Source organism: Stigmatopora nigra, chromosome 2 (assembly GCF_051989575.1).
Source record: "Stigmatopora nigra isolate UIUO_SnigA chromosome 2, RoL_Snig_1.1, whole genome shotgun sequence".
NCBI classification, from domain to species: domain Eukaryota; kingdom Metazoa; phylum Chordata; class Actinopteri; order Syngnathiformes; family Syngnathidae; genus Stigmatopora; species Stigmatopora nigra.
Window position 1 is genome coordinate 7245725 of NC_135509.1, and position 18148 is coordinate 7263872.

The 18148-nt window shown below is 38.8% G+C and overlaps 2 protein-coding genes across 2 annotated transcripts; one reads left to right on the top strand and one right to left on the bottom strand.

Annotated features, from left to right (window-relative positions):
* Positions 1–420: 420 nt before the first annotated feature.
* Positions 421–18116, top strand: st8sia2 (ST8 alpha-N-acetyl-neuraminide alpha-2,8-sialyltransferase 2). Its single transcript, XM_077743864.1, has 10 exons — positions 421–875; positions 2832–2879; positions 3394–3531; positions 3595–3852; positions 4935–5228; positions 6648–7214; positions 13382–13684; positions 14969–15038; positions 15145–15209; positions 17605–18116. The coding sequence occupies exons 1-6, from the start codon at positions 703–705 to the stop codon at positions 6940–6942; spliced, it is 1206 nt and encodes a 401-aa protein (XP_077599990.1). The 5' UTR covers positions 421–702; the 3' UTR covers positions 6943–7214; positions 13382–13684; positions 14969–15038; positions 15145–15209; positions 17605–18116.
* On the bottom strand, positions 8653–11351 carry fam174b (family with sequence similarity 174 member B). Its single transcript, XM_077743850.1, has 3 exons — positions 10757–11351; positions 10068–10199; positions 8653–9492 (listed from the first exon to the last, which is right to left on the bottom strand). The coding sequence occupies exons 1-3, from the start codon at positions 11038–11040 to the stop codon at positions 9489–9491; spliced, it is 420 nt and encodes a 139-aa protein (XP_077599976.1). The 5' UTR covers positions 11041–11351; the 3' UTR covers positions 8653–9488.
* Positions 18117–18148: the final 32 nt, after the last annotated feature.

The window sequence follows — 18148 nt, forward strand, 5'->3', positions numbered from 1 at the left end:
TAAATAAAAAAAAATATGTCACAGAAAACTTAATTTCATTAAGTGGCGTTGCGGTCGCTCATTAGCCTCTTCCAGTTAAAATGGATTGGACGCCTAGCGCGGTCAACACCAGTCAATGAGTTAAAAACGATAGAAAGAAAATAAATAAGTCTCCTTTCCAATCTTGAGTACAGAAAAAGTAGTGCCTGACCCCTAATCGATGGCAGCTTAACACTAATTTTCAATGATTCATTTTCGACAAAAACATATTTTTGCCACTATGATACGAAGGTCCACCCGGTCTTTTGCATATGTAGCCACGCCCACTGACTCTCATCTCAAATTTCCGCTCTCAAATCAAGCCACGATCGCCCGTAAAAATGATCTCCCAGCTCCTTGGTCAATTGCACTTTTATTGTTTAATTATTATTATTTTCCATCAGCGCCTGCACCTTTAAATCAGAGCGCGTGTGATCCACATCTTCTACGCCGCCCACCCGACATCCCCCCCCGCCGCCTCTGGAGGTAGCTGCTTCAAAAGTTGGAGCTGAGAATGAACGCTTTACACCGGAGACCACCGCCACCGAGGCAGAGAAAGCGAAAGGGGGCGGACCGCTTGAGATTGGACTGCGGCGGCGTGCGCGGGGGGGTCCGCGAACCGCAACAAAGAGAGACGCGCGGTCGCAAATAGACATGCGAAGGAGGTGAACGCCGGGGGGTGGGATGCCTATTGCTGCTCCCGGACTCGCGGCGCTTCCTAGCCGCCGACGGCTCCAGCACCCCCGTAGCATGACGTCTACGTCCGGCGGGCTGATCTTCCTCTTCGTCACACTCTTGGTGCTGCTCCTCATCGTTGATGATATCGCACAAGTGGAAGAAGAGGAAGAAGAAACCTTGTGAGTAGCCGCTACACATTTGTGTCTTTGTATATACAGTTGCTCAATGAATGTGGTTCGTTTCGTAGTATAGCGCCCCCTTCGGATAGGTGTTGGATTTAGATGGGCTTTATTTGTCGTTACAAGTGCGAGAACATTTTCAGCCAGTGGCGGAATAAATTTGAGCAGAGCCCGGGGGCAATGAGTGTCAACAATCCCCCCCTAGGTTGTGGGTGCTAGTGAGCTTTTAATTGCCCCCTATCGATGACCAATTCCTGTCACAATTTCATAAACAAAATGTCAAATACCACTTAAGTAAAATATGCATGGCAGACTTGGTCATATCAGCAAAAAAACATATCATAGAGTTGCAAAATTGCATTAAAATGATTAAAACATCAACATTAAGTGCTGTATTTCCACTTCAAGGAAACCAAAGTGAACTGATACTAAAAGGATCACACATTTTTGCTGAGGTGGCAAAAAAAACAACCCATACCTTTTAGGAAACCATGGCAAAATGATTTTATGCATTAACATTCACCACCAGACCTCCCAGTCCAAATGACTTGGACGTTATTGGCAACGAGTCACACCGGTTGCCCTTGACGGCGACTGCTTAAAAGTTGCAACCCACCCCCCCTTGCTTTTGACGACCTCCATTGTTGTCATTGTATTAAGCCGCATTCATCCTTTTTCCTTCATCTTGGCCCTCCTTGTTCTTAAAAAGAAAAACAGATGGAAACGTAAGCATCCTAATGACCAAATTAGGATTTGAGCCAAAATGGACGTGGGGTTGGATTTCTAATCGGTAGAAAATTCAGCTATGAATGAGCGGCACTTTTCTTTTCCAGTTGGTTAGTTTCATTGGAGGCCGATCCCACAGGCAAGCTGCCGCAAGACAAATAGGCCGACCCTCGGGGACCCGGGTTATGCCGCCTGCCCGCTCCCGTATCAGCTGCGGCAGATGTCCAAACAAAGCGCTAAAATACAGCTTGACATGTGGAGCTTATGAACAGAGTCTGTGAAGGAAAAAATAAGACACTTAACAGCCTTTTTGTTATGAATACAATTTATTTTCTCAATTAAAAAACAGTTTGGTACATTTGTCCATTGTAGTTGTTGCCTTAAAAGCTAATTATTGTCAATTTTATTTGTCCTGTTAAGAATGTTAACCTAGCAAAATTCGGGGATTGTTGTTTAAAAATATCTATAAAAGAAAGTCAGATGTATTTGGAGCTAGTTAGCGTGCGCGGTGCTAAATGTGCTAATGAGCTACTTTAGCTTAGCAACAAGAGAACCTTGAGTTAATTATCTCTGTTGGTTTTAAAGCTAAAGGTAACCTTATAGTTAGCATCCAAAATGTAAATTAAATTGACTTTTTTGTATTGAATAGCAATCGAGAATAATTTGGGTATTGTGATGATTTGATATTATTTAGAAAAATGGAATTTTCATAGTTATATTTTATACAAATTAGTCATTTTCAAACCAATTGGGCTAACTAGCTACTTTAGCTAAACAACCGCAAATTAAGTGAATATAGAGCTTCAAAATGATACTATTGTAAAAATGTCAAGTTTAATTTAGGCTTTTTGGAGCCTATTTTTTTTATTAATGAACATATATCCACACCAAAAGCATCTCAGACATTTTTATCGTCATTGTACCACGTTAGCTTCCCTTGACGCCAATAAACGTCCGATTCCGTTCAAACTGGAAGATCTGCAATGTCAATTTTACATTTTCAAATGTCATTGTACCCACGCCGCATCCCCAGAAGTGCCGTAGACGTAATGAGCCTCCATTAGAGTGCCGTGTGTCCTCATCACAGCAGCAAATGGGTCCACGGTGGATTGGTCTAAAAATACCCTCCATAATGCGTACCTCTCACCTTCATTTGTTCTTTCAGAGAAAACCCGCTAACATGCCGCCATTTCTTTCAACTCAACTCTCGTTTCCCTTTTCTCCATTTAGAAATCCCGGCCGATCGAAAATGCGCCGGCTCTTCCCGAAACCTCGCAGGTCAGTAACACGATCACCCAACTGCACACACACACACGCCATACGATTGGCCGAAAAGGGGTATCGAATTGCGACTTGAACGTAATGGCTTTAGCTAGCTTTTCGCCAAGTATCCGCTTACCGCTTATTTGGCGCCGCCAGCTGCTACTCGGTCCAAAGACGCTATACAGTGTTCTCTCGCTACATCGCGCTTCAGCTATCGCGGACTCAGAGCTTCGTGGATTTTTTTCAGGAAAAAAAATAAAAAATTTAAAGATATTAAATTAAAATTATAAATTACATCATTTTACAAGAGGTGGAAACAAAATATTCAATAAGAATTAGTAATTGCATCAAAGAAATGGTCAATAACATGGTGAGAGTTGAGGAATGGCATTGATGACGTCATGGCTGTTTACAGTCGCATCTTCAAAAAACAATGTTTACACTGTGTTCACCGTCCATGTGAACATATTGGACATCTGCTTTCACCTTGGTATCAAATAACGTGCATGTTTTCACAACACGGTTGCAGGAAGACGGAAAAACAAGTGGGAAGCACTTCGTCGCCACAAGTGCTTGAAACAAACCGCTTTCAAGTGGGCTACGAGGACAGTGAAAAGCGTCCTTCCTCTACCTGGTCCTTCAACAGGACCCTCTCCAAGCTCATCAGGTAATGTTTTCCTCAGTTTTTCCCACTAGAAGATTGAAAAACCAACATGTCTTTTCCTTTCAGGAAGAATGTTCTAAAATTCCTCGACCCAGAACGAGACATCTCCATCCTGAAGGGGTCGCTGCGACCCGGAGACGTCGTCCACTATGTCTTTGACCGCCACAGCACCACTAACATCTCGGAGAACCTCTACCGTCTTTTGCCGAGCGTTTCGCCCATGAAAAATCGACGGTATCGGCGGTGCGCCATCGTCGGGAACTCGGGAATTCTGCTCAACAGCAGCTGTGGCTCGCAAATAGACTCCCACGACTTTGTTATCAGGTACAAAACTGCCAATTATGAGGATGCGCTATTTGTAGCTTGGATTTAAAAAATGAGGAATGTTGCTAATTCCGTTTGGCTAACTTTTTGACAAAAATCACTAAAGTATATCATTAGCTGAAGCAGTTATAATGTGCTACTATATTTTAAAAAAAATAAAATAAAGTGTCCAAGTGGTTAGCAAGTCTGCCTCGCAGTTCTCGGGTCGAGGGTTCAAACCCAGGCTGGTCCTCACGGTGTGGAGTTTGCATGTTCATTGCTCCTTTATCATTACAAGGGTTGTGGGGGTGCTGGAGCTTATCCCAGCTAACTGTGGACACCCCGAATCAGTGGTCAGCCAATCGCATAGGACAAGACGAAAAACAGCCATTCACAGGAGGGACAATTTAGCGTACTATTAGTCCAGTATCCCTGTTTTTCAGGGTTGTGGGTACCCAGAGAAAACCCACGCAAGCCTGAAGAGAACATGCAAACTCCAAACAGGAAGGATCGAACCCGCGATCAAAGAACTGTGAGCCTTTAACTACAGGGTGTCTCAAAAAAATGTACTCCCTTTTGAATAAAATGTACTCACTTTTAGAATAAAATGTACTCACTTCTAGAACAAAATGTACTCACTTTTAGAATAAAATGTACTCACTTTCAGAATAAAATGTACTCACTTTTAGAATAAAATGTACTCACTTTCAGAATAAAAACCTTTAGTGAGTGCATTTTATTCTACAAGTGAGTACATTTTATTCTACAAGTGAGTACATTTTATTCTAAAAGTGAGTACATTTTATTCTAAAAGTGAGTACATATTTTGAGACACCCTGTACTTAGGCACCAACAAAATAAAATTTATAATAAATTACATTATACATTTTCATTTACAAAGTTTTTTTTTTTTTTTTTTTGCTAAAGTTCCATCCATTTTTTTTGTTACATGCCATGCATTGAAATGACATTTAATCTTATTTTGGCGGGGTTAATTGAACAAACAAAATGACTATGGGTCGTGACCATTATCAAATTCAGTCAAGTAGCCCCCTGAGTTCATAAATAGTCCCACTTTAAAGTACTATTCTCCTCATTGAAAGGTGCAACCTGGCGCCAGTGGAGGAATACTCGTCCGACGTGGGACGCCGGAGCAATCTGGTGACCATGAACCCTTCGGTGGTTCAGCGCGCCTTCCGCGACCTGGCGGACGGCGAGTCCCAGCGCGCCTTCGCCCGGCGTCTTCGGACCCTCAACGGCAGCGTGCTGTGGATCCCGGCCTTCATGGCCAAAGGTGGAGAGGAGCGAGTGGAGTGGGCCTTGCGTCTCATCCTGCGACACGCGGTGGACGTGCGGACCGCCTTCCCATCGCTGCGCCTGCTGCATGCCGTCAGGGGGTAAGCAGCCTCTTTTTTATAGATTTTTTTGTGATATTTTTATAGATATAAAACCATGTTTATTTGAGCGTTTTTTCTTCGTAATGTAACATTTATTTTAATCATGTTTTCCATTTCAAAAGGAAAAAATATATATTATTAAATTATGTTCAGAATTAAGTTGGCTTTTTGAACTAAAAACAAAGAAAAAAAATTAAGTAAAAAATTATATTGATTGATTTTAAAAAGGGGAAAATCAGGAAATGTAATGTACATCTATAATTATTTGAATTTGATCTTAGAACAGAAAGTCGGCACTCATGATTTATTTTCTCGGGCCGCACAAAATGATGCGCTGGGCCAGATTTGGCCCCCGGGCCGCCACTTTGACACCCCTGAGTTAAGCTATTGCTAATTTATGAATACCGTCCAATGTTTCCTTTGTGCTGTCAAATGCAGTTACACAGATAAATAGATAGCTGAGTTGTAGGCGGCGGTTGACTGTATTGATCAAAACTTGAGTATGATGGTCTTCCCTGGCCGTCTCTGGCCTTCCTTCTTTTTTTTTTGACAGCAATCTGGCCCTCCCACGCTTTCTAAAACACCAAAGCCATTCCTTTCTTTAATGAGGTCTTCAGAGTCCAATACTGCGACCTTTGTTGACTCATCCGCGGTCAGCGTTTCATTAACTCCCATCTCAGCCAAATCGGAATTTTTTCCAGCGCCCACCATTGATTTTCTCTTTAAATTATTCAGTCCAAAGGCGGACTTTTTTTTTTTCAATTGCACAAATATCCAGCACCTTTTTCCAAGCCTCTGCTTTTTGTGGCCCGCTCAGGGACGTAGCTAGAAAAAAATTGTTGGGATAGCGGTTTCTCTCTATTAAAATTGACAATTGTCACGTTGCTCGGACGTTTGGTCGCCGGTCTTTTGGTCGCCGGTCAAATGGTGACAGAGAGTTTACTGTTGAAACCCGCTCTCAAAATTATATTCATGAGAGATAGTTTAATATCTAAGTACTGTTTAATATCTAAGTACTGTTTGATATCTAAGTACTGTTTGATATCTAAGTACTGTTTAATATCTAAGTACTGTTGAAAACAGTTCTCAAAATTATATTCATGAGTGAGTTTAATATCTAAAGATCTGTTTTCAACAGTGCTTAGATATTAAACAGTACTTAGATATTAAACAGTACTTAGATATTTAACAGTACTTAGACATTTAACAGTACTTAGATATTAAACAGTACTTAGATATTAAACTATCTCTTTCTTAGATATTAAACTCTCTCTTTCTTAGATATTAAACTCTCTCATTAATATAATTTTGAGAGCTGGTTTCAACAGTAAACTCTGTCACCAAAAGACCGGCGACCAAAAGACACGGGGACCAAACGTCCGGTCATAGTTGTCACAAGGCCGCCATCTTTGTTTCCAGGTACTGGCTGACCAACGAGGTCCACATCAAGCGTCCCAGCACGGGGCTCCTCATGTACACCATGGCTACCCGCTTCTGCGAGGAGATCCACCTCTACGGCTTCTGGCCTTTCCCCCGCGACCCCGCCGGAAAAGCCGTCAAGTATCACTACTACGATGCGCTCAAGTACGAGTATGCTTCCGGCTCCAGCCCGCACGCCATGCCTTTGGAGTTTAGGACGCTGGATGCCTTGCACCGACAGGGGGCGCTCAAGCTTCACACCGGGAGCTGCCAAAAGGAGAGCCCGATAAAGTAACGTGAGTGGAATGTCACTGGGGAAGCAAGGTTTTAAGACCAGGGCTAGTTTTGTAGTGTTTTTTTGGACGTTGGTTTTGTTATTTTAGTGAAATAACTCAAGTGATCCGCTCCCCAGACAAGTGAGACAAAAAACGCAAATGGATGGGAATCCACGGAAAAGAAAAGGAGGCGCCGTCTAACAAACGGCTAAAAAAAGTGTCAGCAACTGAGGAAGAAGAGGAAAAGCAACAAGCGGGAGTGAAAGACCACTAGGTCAACAAAAACGATGAGGTACGAATTACTAGCTTTCCAGAATTAGCTAAAACGCTATCCAATTTGCAGCTATTGTTTAGACTCTCCAAATGCGTTAAAAGTAACTTAATGTGTTGGGATGTGTGCTTATTTTAAAAAATGATACAAACTTTCAATGAAAAAAGGACTTATTTGCAACAACTAACTAGTACCAGGGTGCTCCTTAATTGAATGTCAATATAAACAGCCCACAGTGCCCCCTTCTGGCCACATTAACACTAGGACGCGCGTGTGTTATACATTATTGGCAGCCTAGTGAGTTAAATGGGTGCCCTGGCAGATTAATATTCCGCCAACAGGGTTATTTTTCTCAACATGATGCCAGACCGAAAGTTTAAAGAGATCACGTTGCATTACCTGGGGAGCCCAGTGAAAAAAAAAAGGGGGGGGGGGGGGGATCTGGGATAATGTGGAGCCTCCGTGGGAAACAAAGGTGCCGTGTAGCAACTGTCGAAGGGCCTCCTTGTTTGCACAGACTTAGCCAAAAGTCATTTAAAAAGATTGTCAAGTACACCAGCGCTTCAATGTAGTTTTTTTTTTTATTTGACCAAAGTATGAAGCGTTCAGTTTGTGAATTCAGTGTGGGTGGGTGAATGGTGCCTAGAATTAATTAGCAGTATTTGGACAGTAAAGTATAACTTAAAATCACAATGGTGGAATTTTTTTTTATAGGTAGTAAAATACTGAGAATATAATAAGCCGCGATAAACTATAAAGTCGTAGGTCAAGTTCAAACAAAGGTAATGAGTAGTATTTTTAACTGGTTGGGTGTTAAATATTGAAATGCAACATTTAAAAAATGAAGTCTTAAAACTGCTAATTTGTGGTAGAGTACTAATTTGAGGAAAAATTTAATATCCAAAAATTACAATTTTAGAACAGTAATCCCTTCCAGTTAGAGTTGGAGTTATTAAGTACAAATAAGCCTATTTAAGCATTAAGTTGTAATATTTATACTAAAAATGGTAATGGTATCTATATTCAAAAAGTCATTGTCCAATGAATGTCTTTAAATTTGCAGTAAGTGACTAATAACAGGTTTTTTTAATTAGTTACATCATAATAGTTTCAAATATGCTTAGAAATAAGTTAGTTTTTTAGGGGAAAATAGCAAAGAAAATTGAACAGTACAACATTCATTTAAAATTTTGGGATTGAAAGAATGATGTATAGTATTATGTTACATTTGTTAGCTTCCTAGCTGCTGCTTTTTGGGTTTTGTTTTGTTTTTTTTCTTGCCAAAAGCATCTATATACTCTGTTTCTATTTATATTTAACCCCTGAAAACCCTAATAACTCTGCATGCTTTTCTTTTTATGAAATATGTTCAACTACTATACTTCAATTTCTGTATTTGAACTCTTTAAGACAACATGAATGTACTTCCATCATGCAAAAAAATCTTAAAAAGGGCCAATCACTTTAAAAAAGTGCTTTTATTTCACAGATTAGCAAAGGACTATTTCATAATATAATCTTTGGATAAACAAGGTTTTTTTTCCTGCCAGTTTTTCAACAGACAGGATAGCTATTTTACAATCTACATTTGACTGACATAGTACAGAAAATAATAGTGTTTTTTCTTATGAAAACAGTTTTTTAACCCAGAACAACAAAAACAGGGAAAAGACCAAATTCAGGTGTACAATCCATTCGCTACCAGACCTCCTAGTTTAAATTGGATTTGACATCTATCACAGCCAATAAATTAATCCATATTGTGTATTGTTTTCAAATGGTTGATTGTGAGTTTTTGTACATCAAAAAAGTTTCACCGCCATTTTCACATTATAGTTGCGTACGTAAATGATTCTATTTGAAATATATTACTAACCTGCAAAACAAATTAGAATTATTTTGCCTCAATACGTTCATATTTCTATACCACTTTATTCATACAATATATAACCCTTAAACTTATAATTTTATCACATTTTTTAGTGTTTAAACTCCAAAAACTAAGACATCCAGTTTTGATGACATATCTTGAATTCATAAAAAGTACAAAAACAAAGTATTTTATGTAGGCTACAACTAAAATAGCAGAAATTTTTTAAAGAAAAAAAATGTGCATCTTGAAGACTGTTTAGTAGTCAAAATCGGAGTCAAAAGTTGAAATTGTGTATGCACGTTGTTTTCCAGTGTCTCGTCTCTCGTGTCAGTGCGCAGGAAAAATGCGGTTTAACGACAACATACACTGACAAAAAGTCACGTGGGATGGTCCAAAATGGGAAATATTGGTCCTCAGAAGATTCACCTGTGAGAAAATAGAAAACATTTCAATTAAGTTTTCACTAGTGGTTTGAGAAGGAAGCGGGTTAAACAAGTTGCCAGGTAAACAGGACATCCTCTCTTCCCTTGAGGAAGCATTCATAGTAAGGGAACAATGAAAGGACGGAAGGGTGAAGCCCAATGTCAACATGGCATCTCAACTTCTTTACGACTAACATTCTCTAAAATATGTTTTTGCGCATTAAAACAGCTACTGAAGGATGTTTTCTATACAAAAAGAGGGTAGTCCCTTGAACTTTTATTTAATATGATGGGAAGACTACTTTTAATTTATTTGCTAAAATGTACAATAACATTTTTCATGTGGATTATTTTCAGCTCTACCTTACTATTGTAAGGGTTTGTATCGGTGTTTTATGAGCCTGGCGGGCCGCCGGGCTATTCCGGCCAAAAGGCAAAATAGAAGGCTTTAGGCCTGTTAAAAAAATAATGTAATAGTATTATAAACTAAATGATAAGGAATAAGAATAAGGCCAGTGTAATTAGGGCCCTAAGTAATGCTCTAAAGTTATTTTATTTAGTAGTTTTAAGAAAGCAAACCTGTAATTGACGTCAAATAGTGTAGAGTCATCCTCGTCTTCGTTCTCATCGTTGAGGGGCGCCATTTCCACTCGCTCGGCGGGTGTCGTGATGATGTCATATTTCCGGGTTTTCCTGATTCGACGCCCAGATCTGTCAAACCCAAATGTACATTTTATTAATTGACACCAAATTCAACAAATAAACCATAAAATATATCATTATTGTTTCATGCTGGAATAGCAAGGCACCCCAAAAATAAAAAAATATATATAAATGTGTTTTTAAAAAGTCTAAAGCGCCAAGGCACTCTTTTCTAATTACATATTCATTCCGTTTTAAATCAGGTTAGACTGGTAATCCTTTGTGCAAAGATTATTTAACCGATGCGGATCTTTCCTTTAAAATTTCGTCACATGACGCAAACACAATCACTCGTTTGTGATTAGGCCAAGTGAATCATTACACATTTTGAGAAACATGAGACGGTTTTGGAAAGGAATTGACCCTTAATTCTAAAGACGGATTAGAAAATAGGGAAACATTCATATCGTTGCTTCTCCATGTGCCTGTGTGGGTTTTCTTCGGGTAACCCTGGAGGTTGATTGGACAATTTAACCCCCTCTCCCAGTCGAAATAGATTGGACGTTTATAGCCGTCGATGCCGGCCATTGAGTTAAAAGGGATACCCAAGAATGGTGGCTTCTTACCTGATAATTTTGACGAGGAGGCAAGTGATGAGCGCCCCCGTCAACACGCAGGTGAAGATGACCACGACTTTGAGCGTGGGCAGGTGCGTCATGATGGACGAAGTTGGACTCCCGACCGCCCCAAGGCTGCCGTTCTTGTTATCCATGCCGCCGTCGTGTTCTCGTAACATGACCGTGGTCGTGTTCGGCGATACGGTCGGAGACGAAGACAAGCTTCGAGGCTCACCTTCCACGCTCCAAACCGCTGCCGCCATTAGACTTAAAGCTAAATAAAATATCGCCATGGAGCCGAGTCGAGCCGAGTCAAACCGAGCCGAAACGAAACGAACTAGTACTGGTACTTCTTCTCCGGAGATGTGTCAACATAAACGGCGACAGCTGTTACATTACAGGTTGAATTTGCTAATTGGAGCCATCAAAAAGGACAAAGGAAATGTAACATTTTGACTAGATTTTTTTTATATAATTACTTTAAATATATTGCAATTAATTCGACAAACCGTTTCTGTTGAATCGAGTTGAAGGTAACACCTTAGTGTTCGTATTAAGAATTGGCGATTGGGATTATCCGCCTCCTCCGGAAACGCTCATTAGACCTCCCCTCTTTTTCCTGGTGGCCCCTTCAATGTCGACTCGGAATTTCCACTATCCCCCATTGCCCTCAACAATACATGCATAACAGATATAAAGTACTATGCCCTTTTGTCCATTCATGATTAATCAGTCAGAATGTATCTTTATGTTTACACAAATGCCCACACGTGTGTATATATACAAATGCATACAAAGGAAAGTATTTTTTATTTTAGATCAGAACACATTTTAAACTCAAAACATAAATTCAAGTGTCATGGGGTTCCACCAAATAAACTGTCAACCAATATGAATTTGTTTTTTTACCTATACTTTTGTGACAACTTTGTGTTAAAGGAGATCCCACTAGAGGGCAGCACGAATCAACTACAGGCAACATTTGACCTATTTTATCATAGCAGCGAGGGAGTGTCGCTCAGACTGCATGCATGGTAACTATTCAAGATTCTCTTCTAGTTGTAAACTGATATCATATAATGTCATCTCAAGCTCTCTGACCTTTGTACAGATATTTTACCTGCTTTTCAACATTCATGTCGGTTTCATAGGTGCATTTACTAATTTTAAAGTAATCTTTCTTGTGTAAACTTCACCAATACTCCAATAATCCCAAACCATTTAACTCCTAAAAATAAATTTCAATTGCTTGATGCAGATTGAAAGAAATTACACTTACTTACACTTACAAAATACATTTTAGATAGAGTGTGAGAAGAAATATGTAATGTGCACTTGAATTTTTAAAAACACAGCAATTAATTTGATCCTGTTTGTGCTGTTTTGCAAGGCACACCCTCCCAACAAAAAGCATGTGTCGATATCTATATGTAAATGACTGCCTTTGCTTTTAGAAGCTAAAATTAAATTTAAAAAAACCATCTACACATCCCAACTACAACTTTTGGACAGTTATTCAAAAGCTGGTCCTTCAACTCTATCTATTTTTGCTCATTATATTAGCTGTATCTTACATTAATAGGTTCATTGAGTTGAGGTGAGACAAGTGTACGATGACACCTGACACATTTGTTAGAAATGCATGGATTTCCCCCTCTAAGCCTGTTTTACTGGCCACTGTGCCCTAACAATAGCTGTATTTGTCCAAGTGTACAGGCCAAAGCTGTTGCTAGGCGGCAGATCTTTTTAAAGAAATCTTCCTCGTGCTGTGGGCATGCGTAGTAGTAACAAACATCTCATTGGCTGCTGATGGGGGTGGAATACATACCACGGGCTCCGTCGACAAGCCCAACAAAAGGTGCACTGACTGCACCACCTAAAATATTAGTTTTTATGTTGCAATGTTAAAAAAATGGCTTTGAATGCCTCATTGTGATTGGTCAGAAAATTGTGATTAGTGCACACCTAATTTAAACCTCTAATAAGCAAAAATACATGTTTTAAATGGCTAAATCAAAATGGATTGGACGTCTTCAAGTGACAATCTTTTCAATTCACAACAAAATTATGTTTAGATGTCTGTTTTCGTTGCACTGAAAGAGCTAATAAAAAACATTTATTTTTATTAAGATAGAGCCAAGAATGGTAACAATAATATGTTGACATATAATTCAAAATGTCCTGACATTAATACTCCCTATTCATCATTTTAGAATAAAATTTAATTGATGTGTGGCTGTTATCATTTAAAAAAAAGACAAATTATTATTTTTAGAACGCTATTTCCAGTAAAGTATACAACCATGAGTTCATGTTTACTTGAAATAACTTTGAAACGTTCCCTGCGTTTGACAGTGACAATAAAAGCATTCTTTGTTTTAATCCATGATCAATCATAATATTGTTATCAGCAACCCCTTAATTCAAACTAGCATTCCCCGAAAATACGTTTTATTCCTCTTTTCAAACACCTCCAACAGGGGCGCCATTTAAAACCAACGCTTTTTCCCTTCAACCTCTCTTTGTCAGTCACTGCCCTCAAATGTTGTGCTTAAAATGTTTGTCCTTTATCACAAACCTATCGTATCTTATGAGAAGGCAACGAGAAGTAACGTCTAAAATGTTTTTTTGCAGCGTCAGAAAACGAAAAGACGACGAATTCAGTAGAACATGGCGGCCATTTCGGGGCAGGAGGAGAGGAAGTGGATGTTCGCTTACGTCGCGAAGCGAAAAAGTGGGCAGAGCCGTCGAAGGATATGAGCTCGTCGGGAGGCGGAGAGGAAGGACACACGCCATAGGGAAGCCGAGCGGACAACACGTCGAGGAGAACGCGGCTGAGCCATGCAGCACCAAAGGCCACCAAAACGACCAAAATGCCCAGAAATCACAACGCCGACCCGGCCAGACGACGGCGGATAGTCCTGGTCGTGGATGTTGGTAAGAAAAAATCCAAGAATTACACGTTAATAGGAGGGAAGGCGCGTCGACATGGCGGTACGAGCCAATATGGTGGAAAAGAACAAGCTACTAGACGCTGTTGTAAAAAAATGGCCATGGTGTGCTCGGTGGTACAAAGACGACGACGTATTCGACGATATTTGTTAGAAAATATGTGTCAGTGAGTTGGAAGAGACATATTTTATCGCCATACATCGACTTTTACATAGAAGATGTTTGTAGAAGTCTTTTTGTCGATGTTTCTTGTCGTCTTTGTGACTACGCATTTAAAATTGGCTTTGTCCTTGAAAGGACAAATGCCCTTTGTGCTTTTCGTCGAATAAAAGCATATTATCAGGCAAATATTTCGTTTTTAAAACGCGTACATGTGCTTTGTGACTGTCCTGATAGGTATTTTGATTGTTTTGATGGTTTTTCTCCTTTATGTTCATTTTCAAGGGTTTTCGTCGAATTGTAATTTGTGTAAAATATCACCAGGACGCGTTTTTCCACCATTTGATTGTGTACACAGTCGATAGAAGTGGATTCTAAAATTTTATTTCTAACTATTGATTTAATACATTTTGATTGGTTTAAAAAAAGGTAAAATTATTCTTAAAAATACCTCTAAATGGAGTTTTACAAAAATCAAGTCAGCGAGGATTTTCCAAATGTGTTGAAACAGGTATATTGATCAAATGAAGCCATTTCATGTTAAAAATTCTATATATCTGGAAATACAAAATAGGGTGTTGGCTTTTAACCCTTTAAGGCAATGGCTAGGGATTTCATTTTTATTTTTCCATGCATTTTGCATCTCTTTACATTAAACACCCAAGGAGTGTTTCAAAGTTATTTTAAGTGAACATGAAGTCAAATTTATGTATAGTTTTCAAACCTAACCCTTTCTAAAATTAAAATAAATATAAATATTCTTAAAAAGGCAATCTTGTGGACGAGGCTGTTGATTACCACACACTTTGAGATGAATATTACTTGACAAACTACTTTTGAATTACCAACTAAATGTTGTTGATTATAACGAATTAGTCCACAATATCAAAACAAGACATCCTCGCTCTATTATTCCCAATAGGATCTCACTAGGCATTAAATATAATAAGACCCCTAGAGATGTTAAGCATTTTCCCACAAAATAAACATGTTACCACGTAGCTGAACTAATTTAAGCAACATTTTGGTAGTTTTATCAAATTTTATGACACAAAATACATCTTCTAAAAATGAAAATTTATAAACGTGCATACATTTTGTCTTTTAAAGGGATTCAACTTGATGGATAACGCAATGCAACATCGACGGAAGGACCAGATCGTCTGACCGAAGAAAAATGGTAAGTTTTGGTCCTTTTCCATATTTAAGTCCCGTAATCGCTACTACCTACATACAACCACTAGGGTGAGTAATTCTCGTAACTGAGAACGTTTTGTATTTTAAAGGCTTGACGCCGGGCTACGAAGAGTTTACGGATGGATTCGTACGATTTTCTCCCCAGACTAGAACGGTAAGTTTTTTTCGAAGATTGAAAGATTTTCTTGTAATTGTCCTCGTTTCGTACTGAGAAGACAAAATTTTAAAAGTATGCTAACGGGCTATTGTTTTTTCTCCGATCGACAATTTTGCAACTTTGGTGCGCCGTGGTAAAATGTTGCTTTTTGATTCGTTAGCATATAATGTTTTGTTAAAAACGCATCGCTAAAAGTCTTCCATTTCCAGTGAAATTTTCTGGCTAGCTACAGCTACCTAACACATCAAATAATTTTGATAATTTCCGATATACGGCTAGTGGGTGAAATTTAACGAAAGTAATGCCATGGCCTTCTTATGGAAATCCTTTTATACATTTAAAACATTCCCTGGGATTAACAAAGTCTGGTAGATGTAAAGTATCTTAGCTAGTAAAAGTTTGCAGGTAAGGTTCGCGGCCAAGATCTTTTGGCGCAGTTTAAAGTCGAACATTGTTCTCACTGTTTTATTGTATCTCTTAAACAACACAATGCACATTTGCAACATTCCCGAATATGGTGGAGTCAGTGATCATAAAAATAGAAGGTTCATTCCTAGAATTTCAAGAAAAACAACGTCCATACAAACTACCTGAATTAGTGATGTGGTCTGAGCCAAGCATCCACCAAGCCAATGGTATCCTTTCCACTTCACTTGGCGTACTACCATTAGCCACACAACTAGCCTACACGTGCTCAGTGTGGATGAGAATTCAATTTAACATTGGATTTGAATGACCCTGCTCATGGCTTGGAATATTTCTCTTTCCTTGTCTTTGCCAACTGGAGTTGTTCAATTGAGATGAATTCAATGGCCACCATTTTTCTTTCACTCATGGCCAATCAGCTCTTCAAACTGAGTAGTTGTTACCATGATGTGTATTGGAGGAACGTTCTTTGCAAATCTTGTCTCCTGATTCTTCTGGATTCAGTCTTAATACCCATGCCTTGACACAAACCTGGATTTTTGAAGTCTCATAGCTGCACTCAAGCAAGATACTTGGAATGACTTCACAAAACATTGTTTTTACCCAACTGCTCAAGTTTAGGAACACCCACAACGTAAACGGATCTTGTCGATATTCAAGATTCTGCTTATTTTGACTATCCAGTCACCCTTTCAGCTCACTGCGAAAACTACGAAAAGCCATTTTCATACTTTTCTTTGCTCTCAACCCCATGGTCATCTTCAAACTAATTCTGGCTGTTCCTCAAAGAAACATTTTAAATACTTTATTATACTTTCATGCAGCGTAGTCATTTTCTAGAGGGACATTCTCATTTCGGACTTCACTCGTGTTTGTCTTGATCCCTTTCACAGAGAGACGTGGACTAATGATAATTTTGAAATTGGGATCAATCAGTTTGAAGACGGCCCTGTAAGTTCCTTAACGCTCTTTAAATAGATACACTGCAAAATCAGTACCTTCACGTTTGCACATGACATTTACCTCAACAACAAGGCCCAATTTGTCTCTTGAATGCGACAGTACATCTATCTTCCAAAATGCTTCAGTTCAGATCTTTTTTGTTTTGCGACATCGTAGCTTTATTTTGTTCTTTAAAGGGTCACACATTCCAAGCCATTTAGCAGTATTATATTTCATCCAGTCTTAAGAGGTTAGGTCCACATAAGTTTCCTTCTGTTGTTCAAACAGCAGAATCAGCTGCCTAATTACCATGTTATAATTTTTAAAATTAAAGAAAAAAATACGTTTGGGAATTTGTTGCTGTACATTTTCCCCCGTTTGGAGTACGTTAGCACACCGCGCTGTAATGTTTAGGACTCATATTGGTGGTTTTCATCGCGTATTAAAGGTGTTATGATGTCGCATGTTGATGACATCACTACAATCTCATCAACATACTTCACCATACAAATGTATTTGCTTTATCAGGTGTTTAAATGGAACCATTTCACCAAGTCAGTTGGGATTTTTCTACTCTTGAAAAAGCATTAGCTGCTTTTATTTAGCATTCAGCGATGCACTTATTACTTAGGTATATAGCCAAACACAGAGCGCGGGAAAAGTAACTTTGTATAGTAAGGTAAATGGTGTATTTGATTGACATTTTAAGATATTCACAAACTTTTTCTTACTTGTGCTTATATTCGGAATAATTCATATAAACGTTTGGCTGTTTTTTGTTTTCTTTCTGTCACAAGTTACCGCTGGTGAATACTAACGTAGTAATGTTCAGGTTAGCGGCTAGCTAGCCTGACCGTACAGACCCCCTAGTGGTCATTCGGATTTTAGTTTTTTTAATTGTTACGATCATTACTTGGTAATAATCGTGTTAGCTTCTGATTTTTGTTGATTATGGGGCAGTGATTGATAATTTGATATGTACTGTGGGCTTATTAAATGTTTCCTTCTTTTTTGTCCCATCAAGAACCCATTCAAGTGGATTTCGCTGACAATGGAGACATCGTTAAAACGCGAAGATCGCGTTATTTAAACGTGAAGATGGCATATTTTTTGACCGGCTGAAACCCTTTTTCAATGACTTCCGATGGATTTTTAAAAATCTTTTAAAACATCGTGGACATCGGAAGGCTGTGTCGTGGATTTAAAATACTTTACGACGTTTTGGAGAAGCAAGAATATGGCAATTGTATGCTAATATTTAATTTTGAATAAAGTGTCATTTATTTCTTTCCCCCATGATTTGTTTTATTAGAATTCTGTCATTAGCTGTTTTTTTAATTAAATTCCGGAGATGGCCATTTGTATTACAGATCGTTACAAGTGATTTGAAATTAATTTAAGATTGGTAGTTATGAAGCAAATATAAGATGGTTTATTTACTCATAACTTCTATTTTGACTATTCATGTCATTGTATATGCTATTTTTGTGTCATAATTCTTATTGATGACTGTCAATAAAACCGTTTTGAAACTGACTCTTGACATAACATTTAATGAGATGAAATGG